Here is a 20,360-nt window from a genome sequence, read left to right as displayed (position 1 = left end):
CTTCACTTAGGAAATGGATTACATTTCACAGAGAAGCTTTACATTTTCTTATATAAATATCATTTAATCAATCTACTGTGGACAAACCAGTACTTAAAACTTTGTCTTCCAGTTAATATCAGTAAACACCTGTGACAAAACTTAAAGAAACCTTATGTCAAATGACTCACAATTATACTTCTAGCTAGGTGCATCAAAACACAAGATTTTCAGTTTAAGAAAGGAAAATGGTGAGAGGAGAAGAGGGAGATGTAGGATCAGTTTTCTAAATTCACATTTCTAAGCTTCCACTGTCCCATGCAAAACAAAAGAAGGAAGAAGCTTTTGCTTTTAGATTTCTTACATTGAAATAATTAGGGCAATGCCAACCTATACCACATAAAGCAACAAGATCTCTATGTAGCTCCAATATTAAAAAGGGAAGAAAGCCACTTTCACACTTTTTCAAAAAAGCTCCAACATGTAAAGTCAGTCAACAGCATGAAGCAAATTTAAACTGGTTTATCATCCTGGAGAGGGTGAACTGTCTTTCACAGTTTGGACACAAAGAAACCAACCTACCAAACAGCAAAATCAACAGAGAGGTTACACAGGCCTGTGTTAAATGTAGACAAGTCAATACCCTGGGGACCCACCAACAACTGAAGTTTTACCTCCTCCTTTCTGCAGTCTGTGTTACCTCACTTCCGATGGAGAATTCTCAGGCCAACAAATAAGCATGGCACTAGGAGCAGCACTTGTAACTATACACAAACAGCTTGGACTCTCTTTTCCTTGGAATCCATTTTCGGCAGTCAGCCTTATGTTTGTCTTTTCTTCTACTAAAAGTTTAATCTACATAGAGACACTCAAGATCTAACCACTTCAACTTCAGGAAAGGAAAGACTCAAAAAACAACAGTAAGTTTCACAATTTCCTTATTCTGGTACTGACAAAGACATAAAAAAAGACATAAGCTTAATTTTCTCTTCTTTTTTTTGGAGGGGGTGTGTGTGTGTGTGTGTGTGTGTGTGTGTATGTACTTCCTTTAGCCAGTCCTTGCACATGAGATAGCACCAGTGAGGACAAAGATACAGCCAAGCTAGGGAAGAGTCCTCCTCCTGTCTCAATTGGAAACCAGCTGACAACTCGAGCTAAGCAATCTGGGAATTACACTCACAAATCATATTAACAGCAGGATTTCTGCACGCAACTCCCTGCTCTGAAATACCTGTCATATGCTTTTGTTCCCTCATACATCTCCTTTAAGAGTCCCAGAAGTTCTTTTCTGAGTGAATCATATACTAAATATTTCAGAAAACACGGTCCTTTTCCTTACTCCCAGTGGTTTTCAATCATCTATCTACTTTACTGCCAACATTTGGTCGACAGTACCATGTCCTTCTATGAACTCTGTCTCTGTCCTTGTATCCTGTTTATGAGCACTGTGGCAAACACTCAGCAATCAGACTGTCCTCGAGTCCTTTTATGTCCTGCCCTTCAGTGAATGGGACTAGTGCCACCAGCCTCTAAACCCAAGGAGCAGTCCTCTCCCAACTTGAGTACCACATTTCGTATCCCATGATTCTGTAGTATTAGGGTTTCTTTTTTCTTTTTTTTCACAGTCTGCAGTTTCAGCATCAATCTCAAAGTCCCAAAGCTGCCTCAGAACAAAAACTTGCACTTTCTCTCTCACAAACACATCCTACACAATTTAATTGCAGCAACTGTCAGGACAAAGGATAAGGGAGCAAAAAGGCTACACAGAGAATACAGGAGTGAGCACAGGTATAGAAATACTAACAACGCCAGTAGCAACTTCACATACATATGAAAATCTGACTAACTAGATCCCCTGCAGAGGTGACTACAAATTACAGGAATTTTTAAAAAAGCCAATAAATCATAAATGAAATTTTCTGAGCTTACTAATTGCAAGCAGAAGTTGACTATTACATCCAAATCGAATTACCCTCCTTTCAGTGGTATACACTGGTGATTCAGGAAGCCTTTGTTACAAAATACTGCATCACATTTAACTATCAAATTAAACCCTTTTTTTCCTAATGTCAAGCACTCTCAAATTTAGCACCACAGTTTTAGGACTTCTCTCTTACTATGAAGAAAAGCAGAAAAGCCATGTAACCCAAAAAATGTTTTACATGACTTTGTATCTTTCCTCCAGCAAGTACCTAAAATGTTGTACAAAATACCGTGTGTGTACATAGAGAACACCCACATTGATAACTTCTACTACAGAAGTTGTCAAAATTAGTTCAATTGGTGTATTTTAAGTAAACGTTCAAATGAAACCCTAGTCATATATGTGAGGAGTGCACAGAATAACTAACCCACTTAAACCAGGTTTTGAAGACCTCAGGTTTTCAAGATGTCTTCTGAAATATGGCATGCTGAATCACTAAACCATACTATATATATTTGCTGTGTTTTTTTAAGATACTTCTCTTTTCCAAATGTGTTTTGGAAAAGAAAGAACAAACCAACAAAACAGCCCCAAACCATATTACTAAATAAACTTCAGTTTATTTTTGCACTCCTGTAGTTTTAAGAAAAAAAACAACCAATTGGTTATTTTTGAAGTGACATTTGCTCTCTGGTTGATAAAATCTAAAAACTACTGCCCAAATATAATTTTTATGACCAAGTCCAGTTCCAAAATCAGTGTTTTACTGAAGACTACACTGACACACTGCCAAACAGCATGAAAGGCATAATTATAGTTAACCGTATTTTGCTTTAAGGTGAAAAAGCTTGGTAGGACTAACTCCTACAGAAGTCTTTGCCCAGTGCAATATATTACATAGCTCAAAATACGAAGAGAAATTTTTAGCTAAATTTAAAGGGCAATATCATGAGCATGGCTGTTCTGTCTTGGTCAGAGAAAAACTCCATACCTGCTCTGCAGTTCACTCAGGGATAAGGGCGCTTTATGCGAAGATGCTCTTGTCTTAGTCAAGTCTTTTGATGAGTTAGTCTCATCCTAAAAAAAACAGAAATCAAATTCTCATTATCTTGGTTTCTGATTACAATAATCTCATTTCAAAAATACTTTCTTTCCATTTAGTAGAAGACTATTAAAGTGCTTACATTTCTTGAGGGAGAAAGGGACAAAGTATGAGACAAATGCCATTTATTAACACTTTTAATTAAGTTCAGTACAATTCAGCTAATAATTTTCAGGTAATAAACTGGAAAGAATTTCTGACAGTGCAGATCTAGAGAACTATGCAGACAGCACAAGCTTCAATTATCTTCAACAAACAACGTTGGTAAAACACTATGAAACCTACTGCTCAATGCGTTTTGATTCTTGCAGAAAAGGGGAAAAAGAACCTAAAACTTACTATTTATTAGCTTTTATCATGAGCTATCATTATCCATTGAATGCATTTTACCAGACAGAAGCATTCTATACATCTGAATACTTTGGTTCTACACAGAGGTCTGAGAACATGATTACCCAACTTTAAAAAAAAAAAATCTATGATACACTTAATGACCCTTCAGTAGTATTCTCAGGAGTCTCTAGAAAGCAGTCTTACCTTCCAAATGCTATCTAGACAGTAATTAACTCATATTTGCCCTCTTAGGTATGTAAGAAACAAAACACCTCATGTGCAGGGAGCCAGATGCTCACCTGAGACAGGATGGTAGAAATTCCACCATACACAACCACGTTTACTGTACTCTGAAGAGCAAAGACACTACTTAAGAGGTGATACTAAGTGATCACCTCTTTTTCACAGCTTCAGCAGAAACCAATTGCTGTAAGGATTAGTAAACAAAATAATCTTTTATGCTATAGAAGAAATAACTGGAAGAAAAGACAATAAATATAGTAGTAGATGGCAATAAGATGCAGAGCGAGCTAAATGGCAGGCATATGGATGAGGAAAAACCCAAGACAATTTATTGTGGTGAAATACAAGGTAAGAAGTGTGTTTGTAAACAGGAAAACTCCTCCTTCAGCAGTCACAGACAACAAAGCACTGAAAAGGAAATGGGGTACAGTGGTAAATAAAACCACAGCATTTGCCAGAGGCAAATTATGTTCTGAAAAGCAAGAAAGAGGGAAACATTACAATATTGTCAGAACGTCACAGCAGAAAGCTACAGTGGACACCCTAAGGAATCTGTAGCAGAGCTCCAGTCACACTATTTTTACAGAGCACTATGGAAACGAAATTTTGGAAAACACAGCTGGATGCTTCTGGGAATAGTTATTTAGCATTAGGCTCCTTGGAATGAAACAGAGTAAGAGAGACTTTGTAACCTTTCAAAGTTTGGAAGAGAATCCAGACTGGAGCCAAAATCTACTCACTACATTGCCAGTGCACTTGCTTTACTATTCTCTACTTTCAAGATGACCCATTTAGCTCATCCATCCACTGCGTAACAACACAGCCTAGATTTTGGGCCATCTGGGGAAACACAACCAATCCTGTTGTATTTTACACAACTCACTGCAAGCAGACCTGATTTTTTTTTTTTTTTTTTTTAAGCAGGTCAGTTGCTGTTAGCACAGCTTTCACAAGGTAGCTGTACACAAACACCATGAGACTTCTCTGTAACATCCTCCTATTCCTTTTGCTCTGTGGAAAAAAATGGACTGAGAAAAACAGTTCTTTTCCAGTATTGCTCTGACCAGGTTGGTAATTAAAGGCTGAAAAATCTTACCCAATACCCCGATATCTCATTTTTTAGGGCAGAAACATGAGGTTTTCCAACAGGAGAGGAAATAGAAAAGCATAATCTCTGATCATTAATCCTTGTGAGTATTCAGCAAGTGTTCCATACTGGAAGTGACAAGGTACGCTAACGGAAAGCCAACAGAAAGTACCGTGCTGTAAGATTCTAACATCATGCTTGCAAATTTGTGTGTATTTGTGTAATATAGCTGCAACAAGTCAATACCAGCATAGTGTAAGTCATTTTAGAGTAGAATGTTTTAAATTATATAAGTAAAATAAGTAAATAAGACGAAAATCATCAAATTCTCCTTTACCCATTATTATATTTAATAGTCTTTATGACTGTATGGAGACCGTGTAACCAGCCATCCAGCTCTCCTAACAAACTAGTAAATCTTTTATCATAAAGTCATGGTCTACTGTTCAAGGAAAGTAGTCAAGGACCACTGCAGATAGTTCAGGCTGTGCAAACTTTCATTACATGTAGGTGATGGACCGTCATGAAGTCCAATTTGTTATCTTAAGTTCATTGAAACATCAGAGAAGCCTTTGACATGATTTGTACCTATTTTGGAGTGGCTGAAGCACAGAAAAATGTGATGGGCATCTTTTATTTGAGAGGCAGCAGCTCACAAGATCATAACATTTGTATACAACTCAGGGAGGTACAGCATGGACTAGATTAAACAGTCTTAGCATGCCCGAGAAAAGGTTTTTCAGTTTAAAACAAAAAGCACAACAACTAAGCTAAAAATGAAGATTGAACCAAAATGAGAAAATAATCAGATTAAGAGAGCACACAGGCAACATCAGGAGCTCCCCAGGATAACTAAATTTAGGGAAATAAATAAATAAATTGAGATTTCAGAGCTAAGACAGATGTTCTTCAGTACATCTTGCAGCAGCGGATTGAAAAAAACCCACCTTCCCTTCTGCCCCTGCGCTCTGCCATGGCTTTACTGTAGTCAATACATCAGCACAGCTCACATGCCAGTGCACTAGTGTCACGCCTGCCCTTCCTGTGCTGAAGTGTGAGGTGGGGATGGGGTGGCAGGGTGCTCTCAATCTTTATCATGCTTCCCACTGATACAGTAAAATAAGTCAGAGGGGAAAGGTGGACAATTGGGGAAAGCAGTAACTTAAAAATTGCAGCAATGTTAAAAAGCAGATTGCTGTCACCACTCATTTTTCTAAGAGGAGAAACAAGCAAAAAAGATGTCTTTCTCCACTTTGAGAGACTTGTGTCTCTTCTAACTGACCAATAATATTTCTGTATAGACTGTCAGACAAAAATAACAATTTCATCACAGCTCCTAATCTTAATCTTACCTACCTGTCATCATTATATCCTTTTATCTTAAGTTTCTCTTTTCTCATCTTACACTTAAAGATGCTAAGGTTTTGCACATCAACAAACTTGTTACTCAGTTTCATAGAACTACAGAATCATAGAATGGTTTGGGTTAGAAGAGACCATAGAGATGATCTAGTTCCAACCCCCCTGCCATGGGCAGGGACACCTTCCACTAGCCCAGGTTGCCCAAAGCCCCATCCAACCTGGCCTTGAACCCTTCCAGGGATGGGGCAGCCACAGCTCCTCTGGGCAACCTGTGCCAGTGTCTCACCACCCTCACAAGAAAGAACTTCTTCCTTATATCTAATCTAAATCTACCCTCTTTTTGTATAAAGACATAATCACTCATGCTATCCCTACCCTCCCTGATAAAGAGTTCCTCCCCATCTTTCTGTAGCACCCCTTAAGTACTGAAGGATGCTGTAAGGTCTCCCCCGGAGCCTTCTCTTCTCCAGCTGAACCCCCCCATCTCTCTCAGCCTGTCCTCACAGGGGAGCTGCTCCAACCCCCTGAGCATCTTCGTGGCCTCCTCTGGCCCCACTCGAGCAGGTCCGTGTCCTTCTGCTGTTGGTGCCCCCAGAGCTGGACCCAGCACTGCAGGGGGGTCTCACAAGAACGTAGCAGAGGGGGAGAATCCCCTCCCTCGCCCTGCTGCCCACACTGCTCTGGGTGCAGCCCAGCACACGGTTGGCTTTCTGGGCTGTGATCGTAAATTGCTGGCTCATAGTCAGTTTTCCATCCACTAACACTCCTGAGTCCCTCTCCTCAGGGCTGCTCTCAACCCACTCCTCGCCCAGCCTGTATTTGTGCTTGGGATTGCCCCGGCCCATGGGCAGGACCTTGCCCTTGGCCTTGTTGAACTCCATGAGGTTTGCCCGGGCCCACCTCTCCAGCCTGTCCAGGTCCCCCTGGATGCCATCCCTTCCCTCCAGCCTGTCGACCGCACCACACAGCTCGGTGTGGTCGGTGAACTTGCTGAGGGTGCCTCAATCCCACTGTCCGTGTCACCAACAAAGATGTTAAACAGCGCTGGCCCCAACACTAAGCCCCGAGGAACATCACTCGTCACTGCTCTCCACTTTGTACAATGCTTTGGTCAGGGAGATACTATGCCATAACTGGGTTTCTCCAGACTGCAGTATCAAAAATTTTTATTTGTCTAAAAACCACACTTCGAGATTCCATCAGACTCACGGACAAAGCCAGGTAATTAAGGGAAAAAAGCACACATCTAAAGAATAATATTAGCTCTACAAACAGCTGGACACAAGCAGCTGCCAATGCGCAGCTACACAACGTGTTAATTCTCAATGCTCTACAGATCTGTAACATAGTCTTTGATTAAATCAGAAATGGAGAAACAGATATAAAAAAAAATGTAATTGTCCTTAATAACCCATGAGAGGGTTACCTATACCAGCTGTCCATAAATGCTAAACATAAAGAAGGCTACTGAAATCATTATGAAACAGTTCAACTTATATACTGAATCCATATTTCTACAATGAAAGCTGCCTGAAAGGACAACATTATAATAAATCCAAGACTGTAGGCACAGTTCCCTTCCTCAGCCATCTTGGAGAAAATAAAGGATTTAGTTTGTAGTCAAACTTACAAAAATTAGGCGCTGTCTAGCACTGTGTGTCCTTAAAATATTTTTCACTCTTTTATGGATCTCATCTCCATTTGCTGGTGAAGGCCAACTAGAGCTAAATCTGCAAGAGGAAGAGGGAAAACAAACAGAAGAAATATTTTCTAGTTGAAAAGATCAAACATGCTTTTGACTCAGATTAAGTTTTTTTTAATTATGAAGCATGCATTGCTTCCTTCTATTTGGAACATACACAGTGTTTAGATTTGATTCTTTTCCTCCTCTGGGATACAAGTAAAGAAACATTTCAAATCAGTGCACAAATCATATGCAACCACATTAGCAACAGAAAATACAAAAAATAGAAAACGTTGATGATTTTGCAACGCGTAATATTTCCATAATGTTTTTATTGTCCCTAAAGAATAAAAAAGCTCTATAGTTATTCTGTTCCCAGTGATCAAGCTTCATTTTCCTCTTTTTAAGGCAAGTATTACACACAAAACTCTTTTCACTGGAATAAATTATCAGGAAGATAACCCCAACGTGTGCAAATTGGAAAGCCCATGGAGTTAAAAAACCTGCAAATACACAATTTTATTTCACAAGATGGTACTGAATTTTAAGTTGCTTTTCTTCAATAAAAATGAGGTAGCTTGCTTGATAAGAGTGACTTAAAACCAACAGCTACTTTTGGATTTTACCATTTCATTTTTTGCAGCACACTTTTTCCACTTTACTGAAAAAAAACCAAAGCCAACTCATCCTTCTCAGAAAGTTCAGAAGCCTTCAGAAATTTCGTATCAATAGTTATTCTCAGACTTATGAAAGGCAACTAAGATTTTAAGAATAGGATCGTTTACACATCAACCACATGTTAGTACACTCAAAAATGTATTATTTAAAGAAAAAGAGGGGAGGGAGATCAACATAAGGAAAAAAAAATATTGGGGAGAAATTATGAAATGTTTACTTACACAATCTCATCACAGTGGATAGAAACAGGGCACTAGATCAAGATTGTGCATCTTCCTTTCAATGCTTCCCAACCTCTGAGAACCTGACTTTGCACCAAGAAAATAAAAACTCATGATGTGGTATCATGCTAATAGGAATACAGATCACCAGGCAAGCTGCGAGCTGGCAAGCCATACCGCTGCAATCTGAGGTAATGGAACAACAGCCAACAGCAGTACTGGCTGCTGTACTCTGGGTGGATTAAGAAGCATAAGAAACAGTGACATGCTTTGATAGTTTGCTTCACAAATTTGATGCACTGGAGAAACATCATGACTCTGAGCCGTGAGATTCTACAGTGGGCTCTGGATGGGTTTGTGAGCCTGGGACTGCAAGCCCGCCTGCCCTCTTCTCTCCAATTTATCACATTCCCTGTGTTATTATTCCCAGTCTATCACTCTGAAATCCCCAATCTGATTGTGCCTGACTGAGTTTACCTTCATCAAACTTCCAGAAATTTCAGTACAACTGCATAACTCTACAGCTCCTTCCAAAAAGAACAAACCAAATACACACAGAAAGCTTCAGTCTAAAACAAGTAAATTGGCAACATTAAGATTAATGGAAGCAGAATCCTGAAAACGGGAAGTGCCAGGCTGCCTTGAAGGTTACAGGCAGGGCAAGGAGCTCTTTGAATGAACCAATCTTTTGGTTCATTCCTTCTATTACCACAGGGATAGAGATATAAGTAGAAAGTGACCAGCTGTCTGCTTCTGAGTAACATTCTCCTATTTTTTTTGCATCTAATCCACTTATTTGGACTCACTTACCATTGTTTACCGTTCCGAAATATCTCTCTCTGTTCTTAACAGCCCCAACACTTTCAGCCTATTTATGAATTTCCTTAAATCAAATAATCTATTTCTGAATGCTTCTATTTTTCTTCAAGAAAGGGTGCCAAGGAATGACACAATATTGGAAGGATGAATCATATAATCTATAGAGGGATGTATTTTCCATATTTCTAGTGACATTTAACATTGTTTATCTTTGGATCATTACAGGCAACCATTTTCACGAAGCTGGCTGTAACATTCATATTAGCATCCTGAACATTTACAATTAATTTCAAACCCAACAGCATGTATGGCAAATCCATACTGTTCAATTCTTTTGCATACTAGAATCTAACGATCTGTTGCACTAAAAGATCTCATATAACTTTTTCTAAAAGAAAGCAAAATGGTTTGTGAATTTGATTAGGGGAGGAAAGCATTGCATTTAAAGAAACAGAAGTTTAAGTGCGTTAAGCAGGCAGGAACATTCATTTCCATAACACAGTCAAACCCAGTTTGATGTACTGCATTACCATGCATGTGTTTTTTTTTTTTTTTTTTAAAGAGAGGTAAAGGAAACGGGTGGAAGTGCTACTATCATCTTATGACTTCCCATTGGCATTTACAAACACTAATATTACAGAACCTCTGAATGCATGTTTAAAAATCTGCATCCTAGATGCAGTAAGAGTGAGTCATTTCCCATTTGACAAACAAAAGATAGACCCATGAAGTCATGGCATTTTCTTATTTATAGAGCAGTTGCTGTTCTTCCAACATCCAGGTTGCCGGCACTGAGAAGAGAGTTGGAATAGATTGCCTTTGGGAAATAAATTTTATGAAATTCGTATGTAAGATTTCAGATCATTGTTATTAATCTTAAATTTACAAATATCCTTGGAGATAAATGTATTTACTTTTGGAAAAAAGAAAACCCAGGTTGCTATTGTATTCATTTAGAAAATACATGGCTATGTCTGCAAGAAGAAGAAGAAGATTTAAGTACTTAATTCAAGAACTATTAAATTTTTTTTCTTCAGATGATTTTATTGATCAATCCACTAGTGTGCGCTGTGGTATAAGAAACGTTAGCCACTTGCACATACCCCAAATTGAATTCACAAAAAAAACCCCCAACAACAACAAAAAAAAGCCTTAAGTGTGATTAAAACCAGTATCGGCTTCTTTTTAATTAGCTTTTCTAGTATTGTTATTATATAATTTTAGTAATAACTACAGCGTCCAATCCACATTTAAAGTCATAATGTTAATATGTACACCAACCAAAACTCAAACTAAAATAAAATCATGCCTGAAATGTAACAGCCATAATTTGAAGTAAAACCTTTTTATGATATTCTAACTCTTCTATTGGAAATATTTTATAAAACAGGCTTTCTAGCACAGCTTCTTAGAGTATAAATAAAGGAATTCCATTTGGCTAAAATCACCAGTAACAAGTTTTTAAAATGACTAGCTACTTATTTATGTGATTAAGGTGTCACTATCACATTGCAATGTTGAAAAGAAAGTAATTTCATTTCAATGACTGTTTGTCCTGATAAACGAAATAAACTTCTACAGCTGTATTCTTTGTCATACTTTCAATTTTCCCTGGGACTTGCAAACATTCTGCAGTTACATCAGTTTAAATTGTTTATTGATTCCAATAGATTGTATAAACACTTTGGAAATATAGCTCAGTGACCTAGAAAAAGCCAGATCAATCAGAGAACTTCTCAAGATTAATTTCAAAGATGTTGTGTCGAGTCTGATCAAGGAAACAGAACCATTTTCCCTTGTAATGTGACTAAAGGCATTTATTTTCTTTTATGAGATGAGGATTTTTTTAAGGTCATGCAGACAACATCTACCTTGATGGGAAAAAAAAAAAGCAGCCAAGACAGCCTAGATCTTGTGCTAAAGATTAAAGTTATTTTCATGTATAATTTTATCCATTAGGATGAAATACTCCATTAGAAATACAAACAGGATACATCCACCCATGTACTCTAGTCAAACAGCAGCTTGCGAACTTGAGAGCTGTAATAAATAGGAATTTTCAAATGTCAGACAATCCAATCATCCACTTGCACACAGCAAAAATGTTAATATCACATTTCAGCAGGAGATACTAATACATTTCATATCAGTAGGATTAATGCAAAAGCCTACTGCAGAACATTTGCAATGCCTATCATGACCCCTTCCCCCACCATCACACCTCCCAGCCTTGTGAACAACTCGGTGCATGTGGCCTCCATGAAGAATTCATCAACTTCAAAGACACAGACTTCATGCTGAGCAAAACCACATACAAGGACAAACTATCAGAGGACAGAAATCAATGAAGTACTGTAGTACCAGCCTGGAGAAACGCTACTGTAATTGGGGGGAAGAGGGAGAAAGAGCTCTTAAAGCTAAGTATAACCTGAAAAAAACACAATCTGTAAGAACTTATACATTGAATAAGAGAGATTCTTGAGGAAACCAAATATATTTAATTCTGAAATAAAAAAAAACCCTCCCAGATTTTATATCCAAGTAGGCATTTATGCAGCTTTCACAGTAAGTGGAGAAGTTGCTTTATTCTCATTTAAGAGGACATGAAGTGGTAATTCAGTACAATGAACTTGGGTTCTCAGTGTATATTGGTCTGTATGGAGGCACAATAGAAAGGCTGGGCTATACTGAAGAGTTTTACTGGTCGACTTAGTAAAGGACACAATTTTGTTTTGCTTTTTCTTAAAATGCTTGATGGCTATGGCCCTTAGTGTAGATGCAGCACAAAAGTGTTTTAGAGACTATATTGGTACATACTGGTTCCTGAATTGTAATGAAAATACACCAACATAAAAATCCTTATGTTCTCACAATATTTGAAGAGGAGGAAGTAGGCTGTTTTCACAATGCCAGGATACTACTTTGAAGCAAAAACAATTACACACAGACAATGCCTTAAATCAAAGCACGGAAGCTTAAATATTTGTAAGCAGTAGCTGACAGCTTAGCTGTGTACCCATTTGCTTTCCTTCTTCAGTAAGAAATGAAAAAAAAGTAAAAATTCCCCATCCTTTCTATACAGTTTCACTTACTTTCAAAAGCCCTGTTTACAGTTAGGCCTTAAACCACTAGAGATACATTCAGTGCTGAGTTTTTAAATATGGAAATGCTTTCTTTTGCCTCCTAAGGTTTCATATCTAGCGCTTAAAACTGTGGCAAGATACATCATCCTCATCTAAAAAGTGAAACTGAAGTGGCAGACAGCTTCCGAGATTTCTAGGAATACCAATAGTCCAGCTGAGCAGTTGCCCCAAAAAGGTTGAAGTCATTCTGGTGCTAAATCATCAGAATGTCATAAATGGGCTGCACCTCCTTATTATTTTTTGGAAGCTTTTCCGTTACCATCTATCTTCTCTGAATTTATTAATTTATACACAAAACAGCTTTGACAGCAATCAATTTCAAATTTACTTACTGCTGCAGCAAAAGCAACCAGTGAAGATGAAAAATTGTACAGATGTTGGTCAAAAATATGAATCAAGGCTTAGGTACTAATCAGTTTTGCAGAATACAAGAGGAAATAACTGATCTTCAAGTGCTGATTCCAGAAGTTAACTTAAAGAATACAAAATAAGTACACTACCCTAAGGGGTGAGATTCAAACACAATAGATTCAAGAATGACCTTACTACCAAACTAAATTCCAAAAAATCAGAAATGATGACTTCTAGATGGCTAGAAATGGACAGGAAACCTAGTTGCAACCTCCCCTTAAAGCAAACTTTTTTCCTGAAAAGTCTGCTAAATTGCAAAATGTTCCACTTCTTAGAAGAAGGTTCTCAGATCTTAAACATACACTCTCACAGAAGTAAACCCTGTCTTAGGATGCACACCACTCTCTAAAATATTAGGTGAACTACTCGTGTCTGGATTTTGCTACACAACAAAACTAGCATCCAGGATCCTGGGGTGACATATTTTAAGATCACTGAAGTCAAAGCTTCTGTTAACTGGAATTTTCAAGGACTTAGTGTAGGATCTAGCATTTCATTAATATCTAACTATTAATATCTATCATTATATCTATCATTGGTAATATCTAACTTTATGCTGGTATTTCCCTAGTACTTGGAAAAAGATAATATAAAAAGATGATAGTAAACCAATAGAGGAATATTATAGAAGGGCATCTGATCCAGACAGTTAACCTCTGTCTTTCTTCAAACAGAAGTTAGGTTTTTGTTAAATTTTATAGTAGTTAAGATCACATGTCAGCCATATAACCAGGAGGACATAAAAAGACATCGAGCTGCACTTCACTTTGGAAGCAAAAGTCTGCCATTTCCAGAGTAGGAAAAAGAATCCTTTGATCCCGAATGCATGAGAAGTAGTTTTGCCACTCAACATAACAGAAACGGTCAAATACTCCTATGATTGCTGTAGTCTCTTGAGAAAAGGATTTCTCTGGTGCCAGCACATAGCTCCATTCAGAGGACTTCTGTCATTACCTTACAGAATCCATCTCACTATTTTTCCTTTTCTTTACAAAAGATACTTTGCTGCAGGGTTCAGTGCTGCAAGGAAGGCTTAGCTTCTAAGCCCCCAAGAAAAACACCGTCTTCTAGGAGTGTATGAGGATGTACACACACCAGGAAAGCAAGCACTGGACTTGAATTTTCCTTTCCTGCAGCAGCATTGAGAGAACATAGTGCTAATGCTCTTTCACAAAGCACACAGGACACTTATCTATGCACAAACATCAAGACAGTGGGGCAAGAAAACCACACTGACACACTGCTGGCCACACATCATGGGCAGGAACTAAAGAATGTGTATGTACATTGCTCTGCACAGGAGCTAGAATCACAATGGGAAGGAAGCAGAGTTGTACAGCAACATCGCTCTGCTGTCATCTGCAACACCAGCTAATGCTTTCCCTAGGTGACCTAAATAATGAAAAAGGTAAAAATAAATTATGAAAAATAAAAAGTCAAAACTTTGCTGCCTTGTTCAACAGTAAATCTGTTTACAGTTCTGCTTCCGGCACAAACTCAGTGGAAATGGGGAGTGGGTTGGTTTGTGGTCTCTAGCAGGTTCACAGAAAGGAACTGGAAACTGCTAGAAAGCATACAAAAGGGCTCAGAGGACCTTATGCAAGACCCCCATTTCTGTATCACTGCAAATTATTGCAGTGCCTTAACATCTACTCGGCAGGGCTCTGCGAGGTACACCCGAGAAGGCAGCCATTCACTTCACACTACTTCTTTTTACAAAAAGGGAAAAAAGGGAACTAAAGGTTGAGGTGTGGAGTCAAGTTTCATATTGACTGTGGGTTTACTAGCATTAAAAAAAAATAGCCTGGATAGGCTAAGTTCTTTGTCTTTGTAATTCAAAATAAAATTAAGGAAATGAACACCAAACACTGCGAGATAAGACCATATTCTTGCAAATACACTAACACTGATATGCTTTCAGTAGTACTGATTTTCTCTGTATTTCTATGATCTGAACAGTAGCGTTTGCATGCATTTCCAAACACTGACCTCTGATCCATGTTTGTCATTCCAAGTATAAACTCTCAGTATACAGTCAGCTAAAACCATTGTTATCTCAGCAGCATGAAATAGAGAGCAAATTTTTTAGACTATGCCCTTTACCTTCTCATTTTGAATTTTTTATGATGACAAAAGTAAATGCTTACATCTTTAATATGAAGAGATGTTACATCTCTAAAGCGCTGAGAACATTTGTTCTAATAAGAAGAAAAAACATAATTTCACAAGATCGCAAATCTCTTCTAGAGAGGGGCTCATAAAGAGAAGAAGCAAGAACATTCAGACAAGTTCAAGATTAACTCACAGATGACAAAATTACTATGCACGTAACAGCAGCTCACAACATACAAGACTTTGCCGCTATCAATGTAAGGGACCCAGTCAGCTTTAAATATAATGCATTTTAAAATGTATCCTCCCCTCCCCAAAAGGTGTACAGCTGAAAAAAGGATAAAAAAGTCACTGTTACAGTATCTCTTCCCCAGACATGGGTAACTAACTCACAAACATTGTCAGAAGACAAGGTGACAAAGAAACCTCCTCCAAACCCCAGATACATTCTAATCTCTGTGTAACAGTTCTCATGACATACTATTACACTGAACAACAAACAAGTAAGTTTTCAAGCAGAGGAAGATGTTAAAACACCAACTTGATCTTTACAAGTATTAAAAATTCAATCCCCACCTGCCATCTGTCATTTCTCTTTTTAAGGAAAAAAAACAGAGACAATTTTTCTATTTTGAAAAAAAAGCTTTAGGCTGTGTGTAGGCTATAAAAATGCACCCGGTGAGCATTGACTAACTGAGGTACCAATGGTAACAAGGATGAAACAGCCTCGAACATGTGTGAACTAGCAACCAAAGTACATCTCCAAGTAGGGCCTCAGGAAACACTTCGGCATTAGGACAGGACATCTCTTTGAGCCTCAGCTTCTCCCAATTATTTTAAGCATTTGCTTATACAGGCCCACCTTTGTATATGGGCTTTCTGCTCCCAGAAAACCGTCTAGTAACTTACTAAACTGAACATACAGTAGAAGCATTGTGCACCAAGTACATGTTCTACTCAGCAGGAGGCAGGGAATGCTCTCCTTGAAGGACTGGAGGACTTATGCAAGAAAAAATCTGCTGCTTTTGACATTTCTTCCATTCTACCCTCATGCAACACTGAAGCTATGAGGCTTGCCCAAGATATTAATCCAGGGATTGAAATCCACTGAACTAAGTGATATTAGAAGCTGTCTCCACTTCTATTGGAGTCAGTGGAGACTACTAAGAAAATGAATGCAAATATAGAAATTAATGTACACACAATTGCTGCAGAGGCCCACACTTGAGCTCAAACCAAACAAAACCTTAGGACTGTCAATAAAGCACAAAGATTGGAAAATAATACACTGATTAGATTAAAGCTAGCTCAAGCATGTTAGGCACACTAGTCATACATCTGACTACAGCACAGTCACAGGTATGTGCTTACAAACACTAGCCAGAAGGAAAAAAGGTCTCCAAGTACTTCCCATAAAGATGACTTAGCATGTATCTATATTTACATTCCTGAGATTCTAATTGCCTCTGAAACAGTGATTATTTATTTAAGTACTCTCTGGTTTAGATGGACATTGGCAGCCTGAAATTTGGGGCTTCGTTGTTGCAGAGGTTAGCAACTGATCCTTTCCATTGCCATATTAGGGTTGTATCATTAAGCAGAGAGGTGATAACAAACATAGCACCTGAGGAAATGTCAAATGACAACATAGTTGTTGGGGAAAGATTTTTCAGGCTCTTCAGCCTGCACACCTCCAAACATGCAAACTATAGTCATGCAAGTACTGTTATCATCTGCTTATATTAATAATTCCAGAATTTCACAAACAAAACTAAGTCATTACCTTTCCCTTAGAGAAGACCGATTTAGCACAGAACTTAGAGAATGCTTCTGAAATGCTGGAGGTGCTGAATGCTCTAATGAACCAGAAGAATGGGATGGTCTGTTGGGTGGATCTGAGATCACATCCTCATTGCAAACATCGGAACTGTCAACACCTTTTCCATGAGTAGATTTTGCCTGTAAAAAGCCCACCAAACATTGCTAAAATTTATTATGAATATCAAGATATATGGTTTTCATGGGTTTATTTTTCAAACCAAAACGTTAAATGTTGCACATACGTGCAGGAATAACTGCCTGCTCAGGAAAGAACAGGACCCTCATTTCATAGAAAGAGCCCCGGTCTAAACTAAATCAAGTATCAGATGACTGTGGTATCTAATGCCATTTTAGGTCAAAGTCCACTGTAACAGCTTTTTTATCATCTTTTTTTGGCTGCACAGCTTGAAGGCTTACCCTTCCCAGGAATCTCACCGATTCAGATTGATGCCTGAGAGTCTAAACCAACACAAACCTTAGACTTCTCCTCAGTCTGGGACTCATCCTTCTTAGACTTTTTTTTTTTTCCCTCATCATTTGCTGTTCCTCAAGGAAAAACTCAGGTCCATCTACTCATCTTCTATTCAATCTTCACTATACTATTACTCCTTTCATAGTTCCTCATAACTATGTCACCATTTTACATGGCATGGGGACTTTTACACAAGCCCCTTCCCAATGCTGAGAAAAAAACCAAAACCCGCAACAAAACCACATCAACAATAATTAGGCTATTCATTAGGTCTTTCCAGGCTGTAGGGTTTTTTTCCTCAGCTTTGTGAAACAGCTCCTCTTAAATAAAGCTATATTATATTTCTGGCAAGAAAAAGATACATTCTCTTCAGTCCTGATTTTGTGAGAATCACAAGTGCAACAAGAACACGATGAATTAACCTGTAGCTCAGCTATGTGCATTCTCCAGCCACTGCTCCTAAAAGCTATTTTCCCATGGCAGGGGGAAAGATGTGGGGAGCAGAGGGATGAGGGAGATGACATGACCTTAAAATAGCCATCATTTAAAATTAAAAAAAAAAAAAAAAAAAGATGTATAGATGTATTTAGCATATTTAGTAGAGAGTCTCTATTTTCTTTACAGTTTCTCCTTTACAGCCATGGAACAATCCAGAAGTGGCACAACAGATTAGACTCACATGGTATGCAAAACTGCAATCCTTGGTAATATAAGTTTAGAAAGTGCACTTAACATATATCAAGGTTTAACCTTATAATTCCCCTTCCTTCCTCCTCCCTCTTATCATCAGTTTTCCCAGCCATTAGGAAATCTGAGAGGCTTACATAATTAAATGCCTAAACCCACAATTTCTACAGTACTTCAGGAACACAGGCAAAATCAACCAAATGAGGATGGAAAGAATATAAAACACCAAAATCCAAAAGAACCCTGACAATCTTCAGATCCATTTAATACACAGAACAACTAAAATCTGAAAAAGGAAGGATGTGAAATAACAGAGCAGTGGCTTGCCAGCTGTACCAATGCTACCTTTGCATGCAATTCCAGAATGAAGTGTGCTTCCAGAATGAATGGGAAGGCAAATGCAAACTGCCTTTAAAGGCTCTTCTACAGCCTTGTCACAAGCCTTAATGCCAAGGAGAAGAAAGTTCTGTACCTGCAGGCATGAGTATCTCATAGACTGTTAAGTTCCACTCTTCTATTTGTAAATAACTGTCAGCAGGCCTAAACTGGGCTAGATCAGATTTTAAATGTCCCTTTTCTTGCTTTTGATACTACAGTAGATAAAATTTCAAAAATACCTATACAAGACATCCTTCTCACTCAGAGCTTCCCAAAAAACTAATGTGTAAACAATAGCATTTCAGAGTACTCACTTCAGCTTTCTTGGGTCTGTAGCTGCCGAGAAGAGAAGGATCTGGAAAAATAAAAAAGGTGCATCCCAGAAGAAATTCAAAAGAAAATGTGAATGTCCTAAATTTTATGAAATCTTTTATAAAATAGCTTACCTCTCCTCCCAAACAGTACTAAAGCAAATTATTATTACTATTATCATTATTACACATTGTGAAATTCTGGACAGTCTCCTCAGAATATTTCAGGCAATCACTTTCTTTAGCTGAAAACAATCACTTCACATTTAATGGACTACAATGTTTATAATAATGAATCAGCATATGCACCATCTTCTGCATAGACAGAAGTGGCACATTTTGTTAAGCTGTTAATTGCCTAAATCAGTATAAAATCAATCTACCATTCCCCAAAATTCTCATGTACATGACACTACCTTACTAATCTCTGAACAAGGTTCCCTATGACCACTTCTCTCTCCTCCTATCACCTCTTCATTCCCTCCCTCACCACTGACCCACAAACATGAGTACAAAGTGGAAACACACATGGCGAAACTATTAGGTCCATACTGGGCTTGGCCAAGCCCCAAGAGGTGCTTCTACACTGCACAGCAATGTAAAGACACTCCCTATATTTGCTACCTTCATGAAAGCAAAAAAAGCAAAAAAAGGACTAAACTGTACTGTCTAATCCTAGAAATCTGTCTTTTTCAGAAGTTGCAGTTAAGCTTCAAGACACAGGCAGGTGACCAGTGAATTGTCTGGATATTAACAGTGAGGTAGACTTCAGTCTCCTAACCACTGTCCAGAAACCAACAACTGATTTTGTAAGTATGCAGTGGTATCAGACAATAATAAGTCTGGTTACATTATCCAGCTACTACAGATTGGTAAGTATGACCCCAAAGGGAACCTAGTGAAACCTAGTGAAACCTTTAAAATCCTGCAACCAGTGCCACTACGAATAATAAATGTAAAATAACAAGTTCAAAATAATTTGCTATATAACAAATTATAATTAGTGAGGAGGTGCAATAAAAATGAGGCAGAGCACACATAACAAACAAATACTGATGAGACTCATTAAAATCCTCATATTGCCAGCCACATGCAATCAAAACAAGTTTTAGGGTATCTCTTTAAATTTCTGGCCCCACACCTTTGAGTAAACCCTCACTGATCAGTAAACCCTTACTGATACCAATGAATGCCAAAGCAGATAATGGAGCACATCCTGGATTCTCATTAATAATGGTAAGTCACAGATCCACTACTCACAAATACTGCTGAAATAAACATTTTTCGTTTTTGAAGCAACAGAGCCCTTGAAGTTCAGAATGATCAATACTCCAAGCCTGATCAACACACCCACAGACTGGTGCAGATTTGCTCCACTATCCAACTCATCAAAACAAGTGGAGTGAAACAGCACTTGCCTGGGCTTTGGTATTTTCTATTCCTCCTTTCATATTATGTAGAACTATGTTCCAAGTTTCTTGAGGTAAAGAACTACTCAAACCCACCTTTTATTCAGCATTCTTCCTACTCCTATGAAGAAAGACCAGCTTTTCCTCCATTATAGATAACTTACAATAAATTAAAAAAAACAAA

At 38.1% G+C, this 20,360-nt stretch overlaps 1 protein-coding gene across 1 annotated transcript in view; it reads right to left on the bottom strand.

The window, feature by feature from the left end:
- SPATA6 (spermatogenesis associated 6) overlaps positions 1-20,360 on the bottom strand; it is a 47,389-nt gene that overhangs the window by 3,506 nt on the left and 23,523 nt on the right. The window contains exons 10-13 of the mRNA XM_026853883.1: positions 18,771-18,811; positions 16,882-17,057; positions 7,661-7,760; positions 2,895-2,980 (exon numbers count right to left, since the gene is read on the bottom strand). Of these exons, the coding sequence (XP_026709684.1) occupies positions 2,895-2,980; positions 7,661-7,760; positions 16,882-17,057; positions 18,771-18,811 (403 nt within the window). The remainder of the gene's footprint in view (positions 1-2,894; positions 2,981-7,660; positions 7,761-16,881; positions 17,058-18,770; positions 18,812-20,360) is intronic.

Source organism: Athene cunicularia (assembly GCF_003259725.1).
Source record: "Athene cunicularia isolate RWA chromosome 8 unlocalized genomic scaffold, athCun1 chr8_part1, whole genome shotgun sequence".
In the NCBI taxonomy this organism is placed as follows: Eukaryota; Metazoa; Chordata; class Aves; order Strigiformes; family Strigidae; genus Athene; species Athene cunicularia.
Note: the sequence above shows the minus strand (reverse complement) of the source record. Positions and strands in the feature narration are given on the sequence as shown.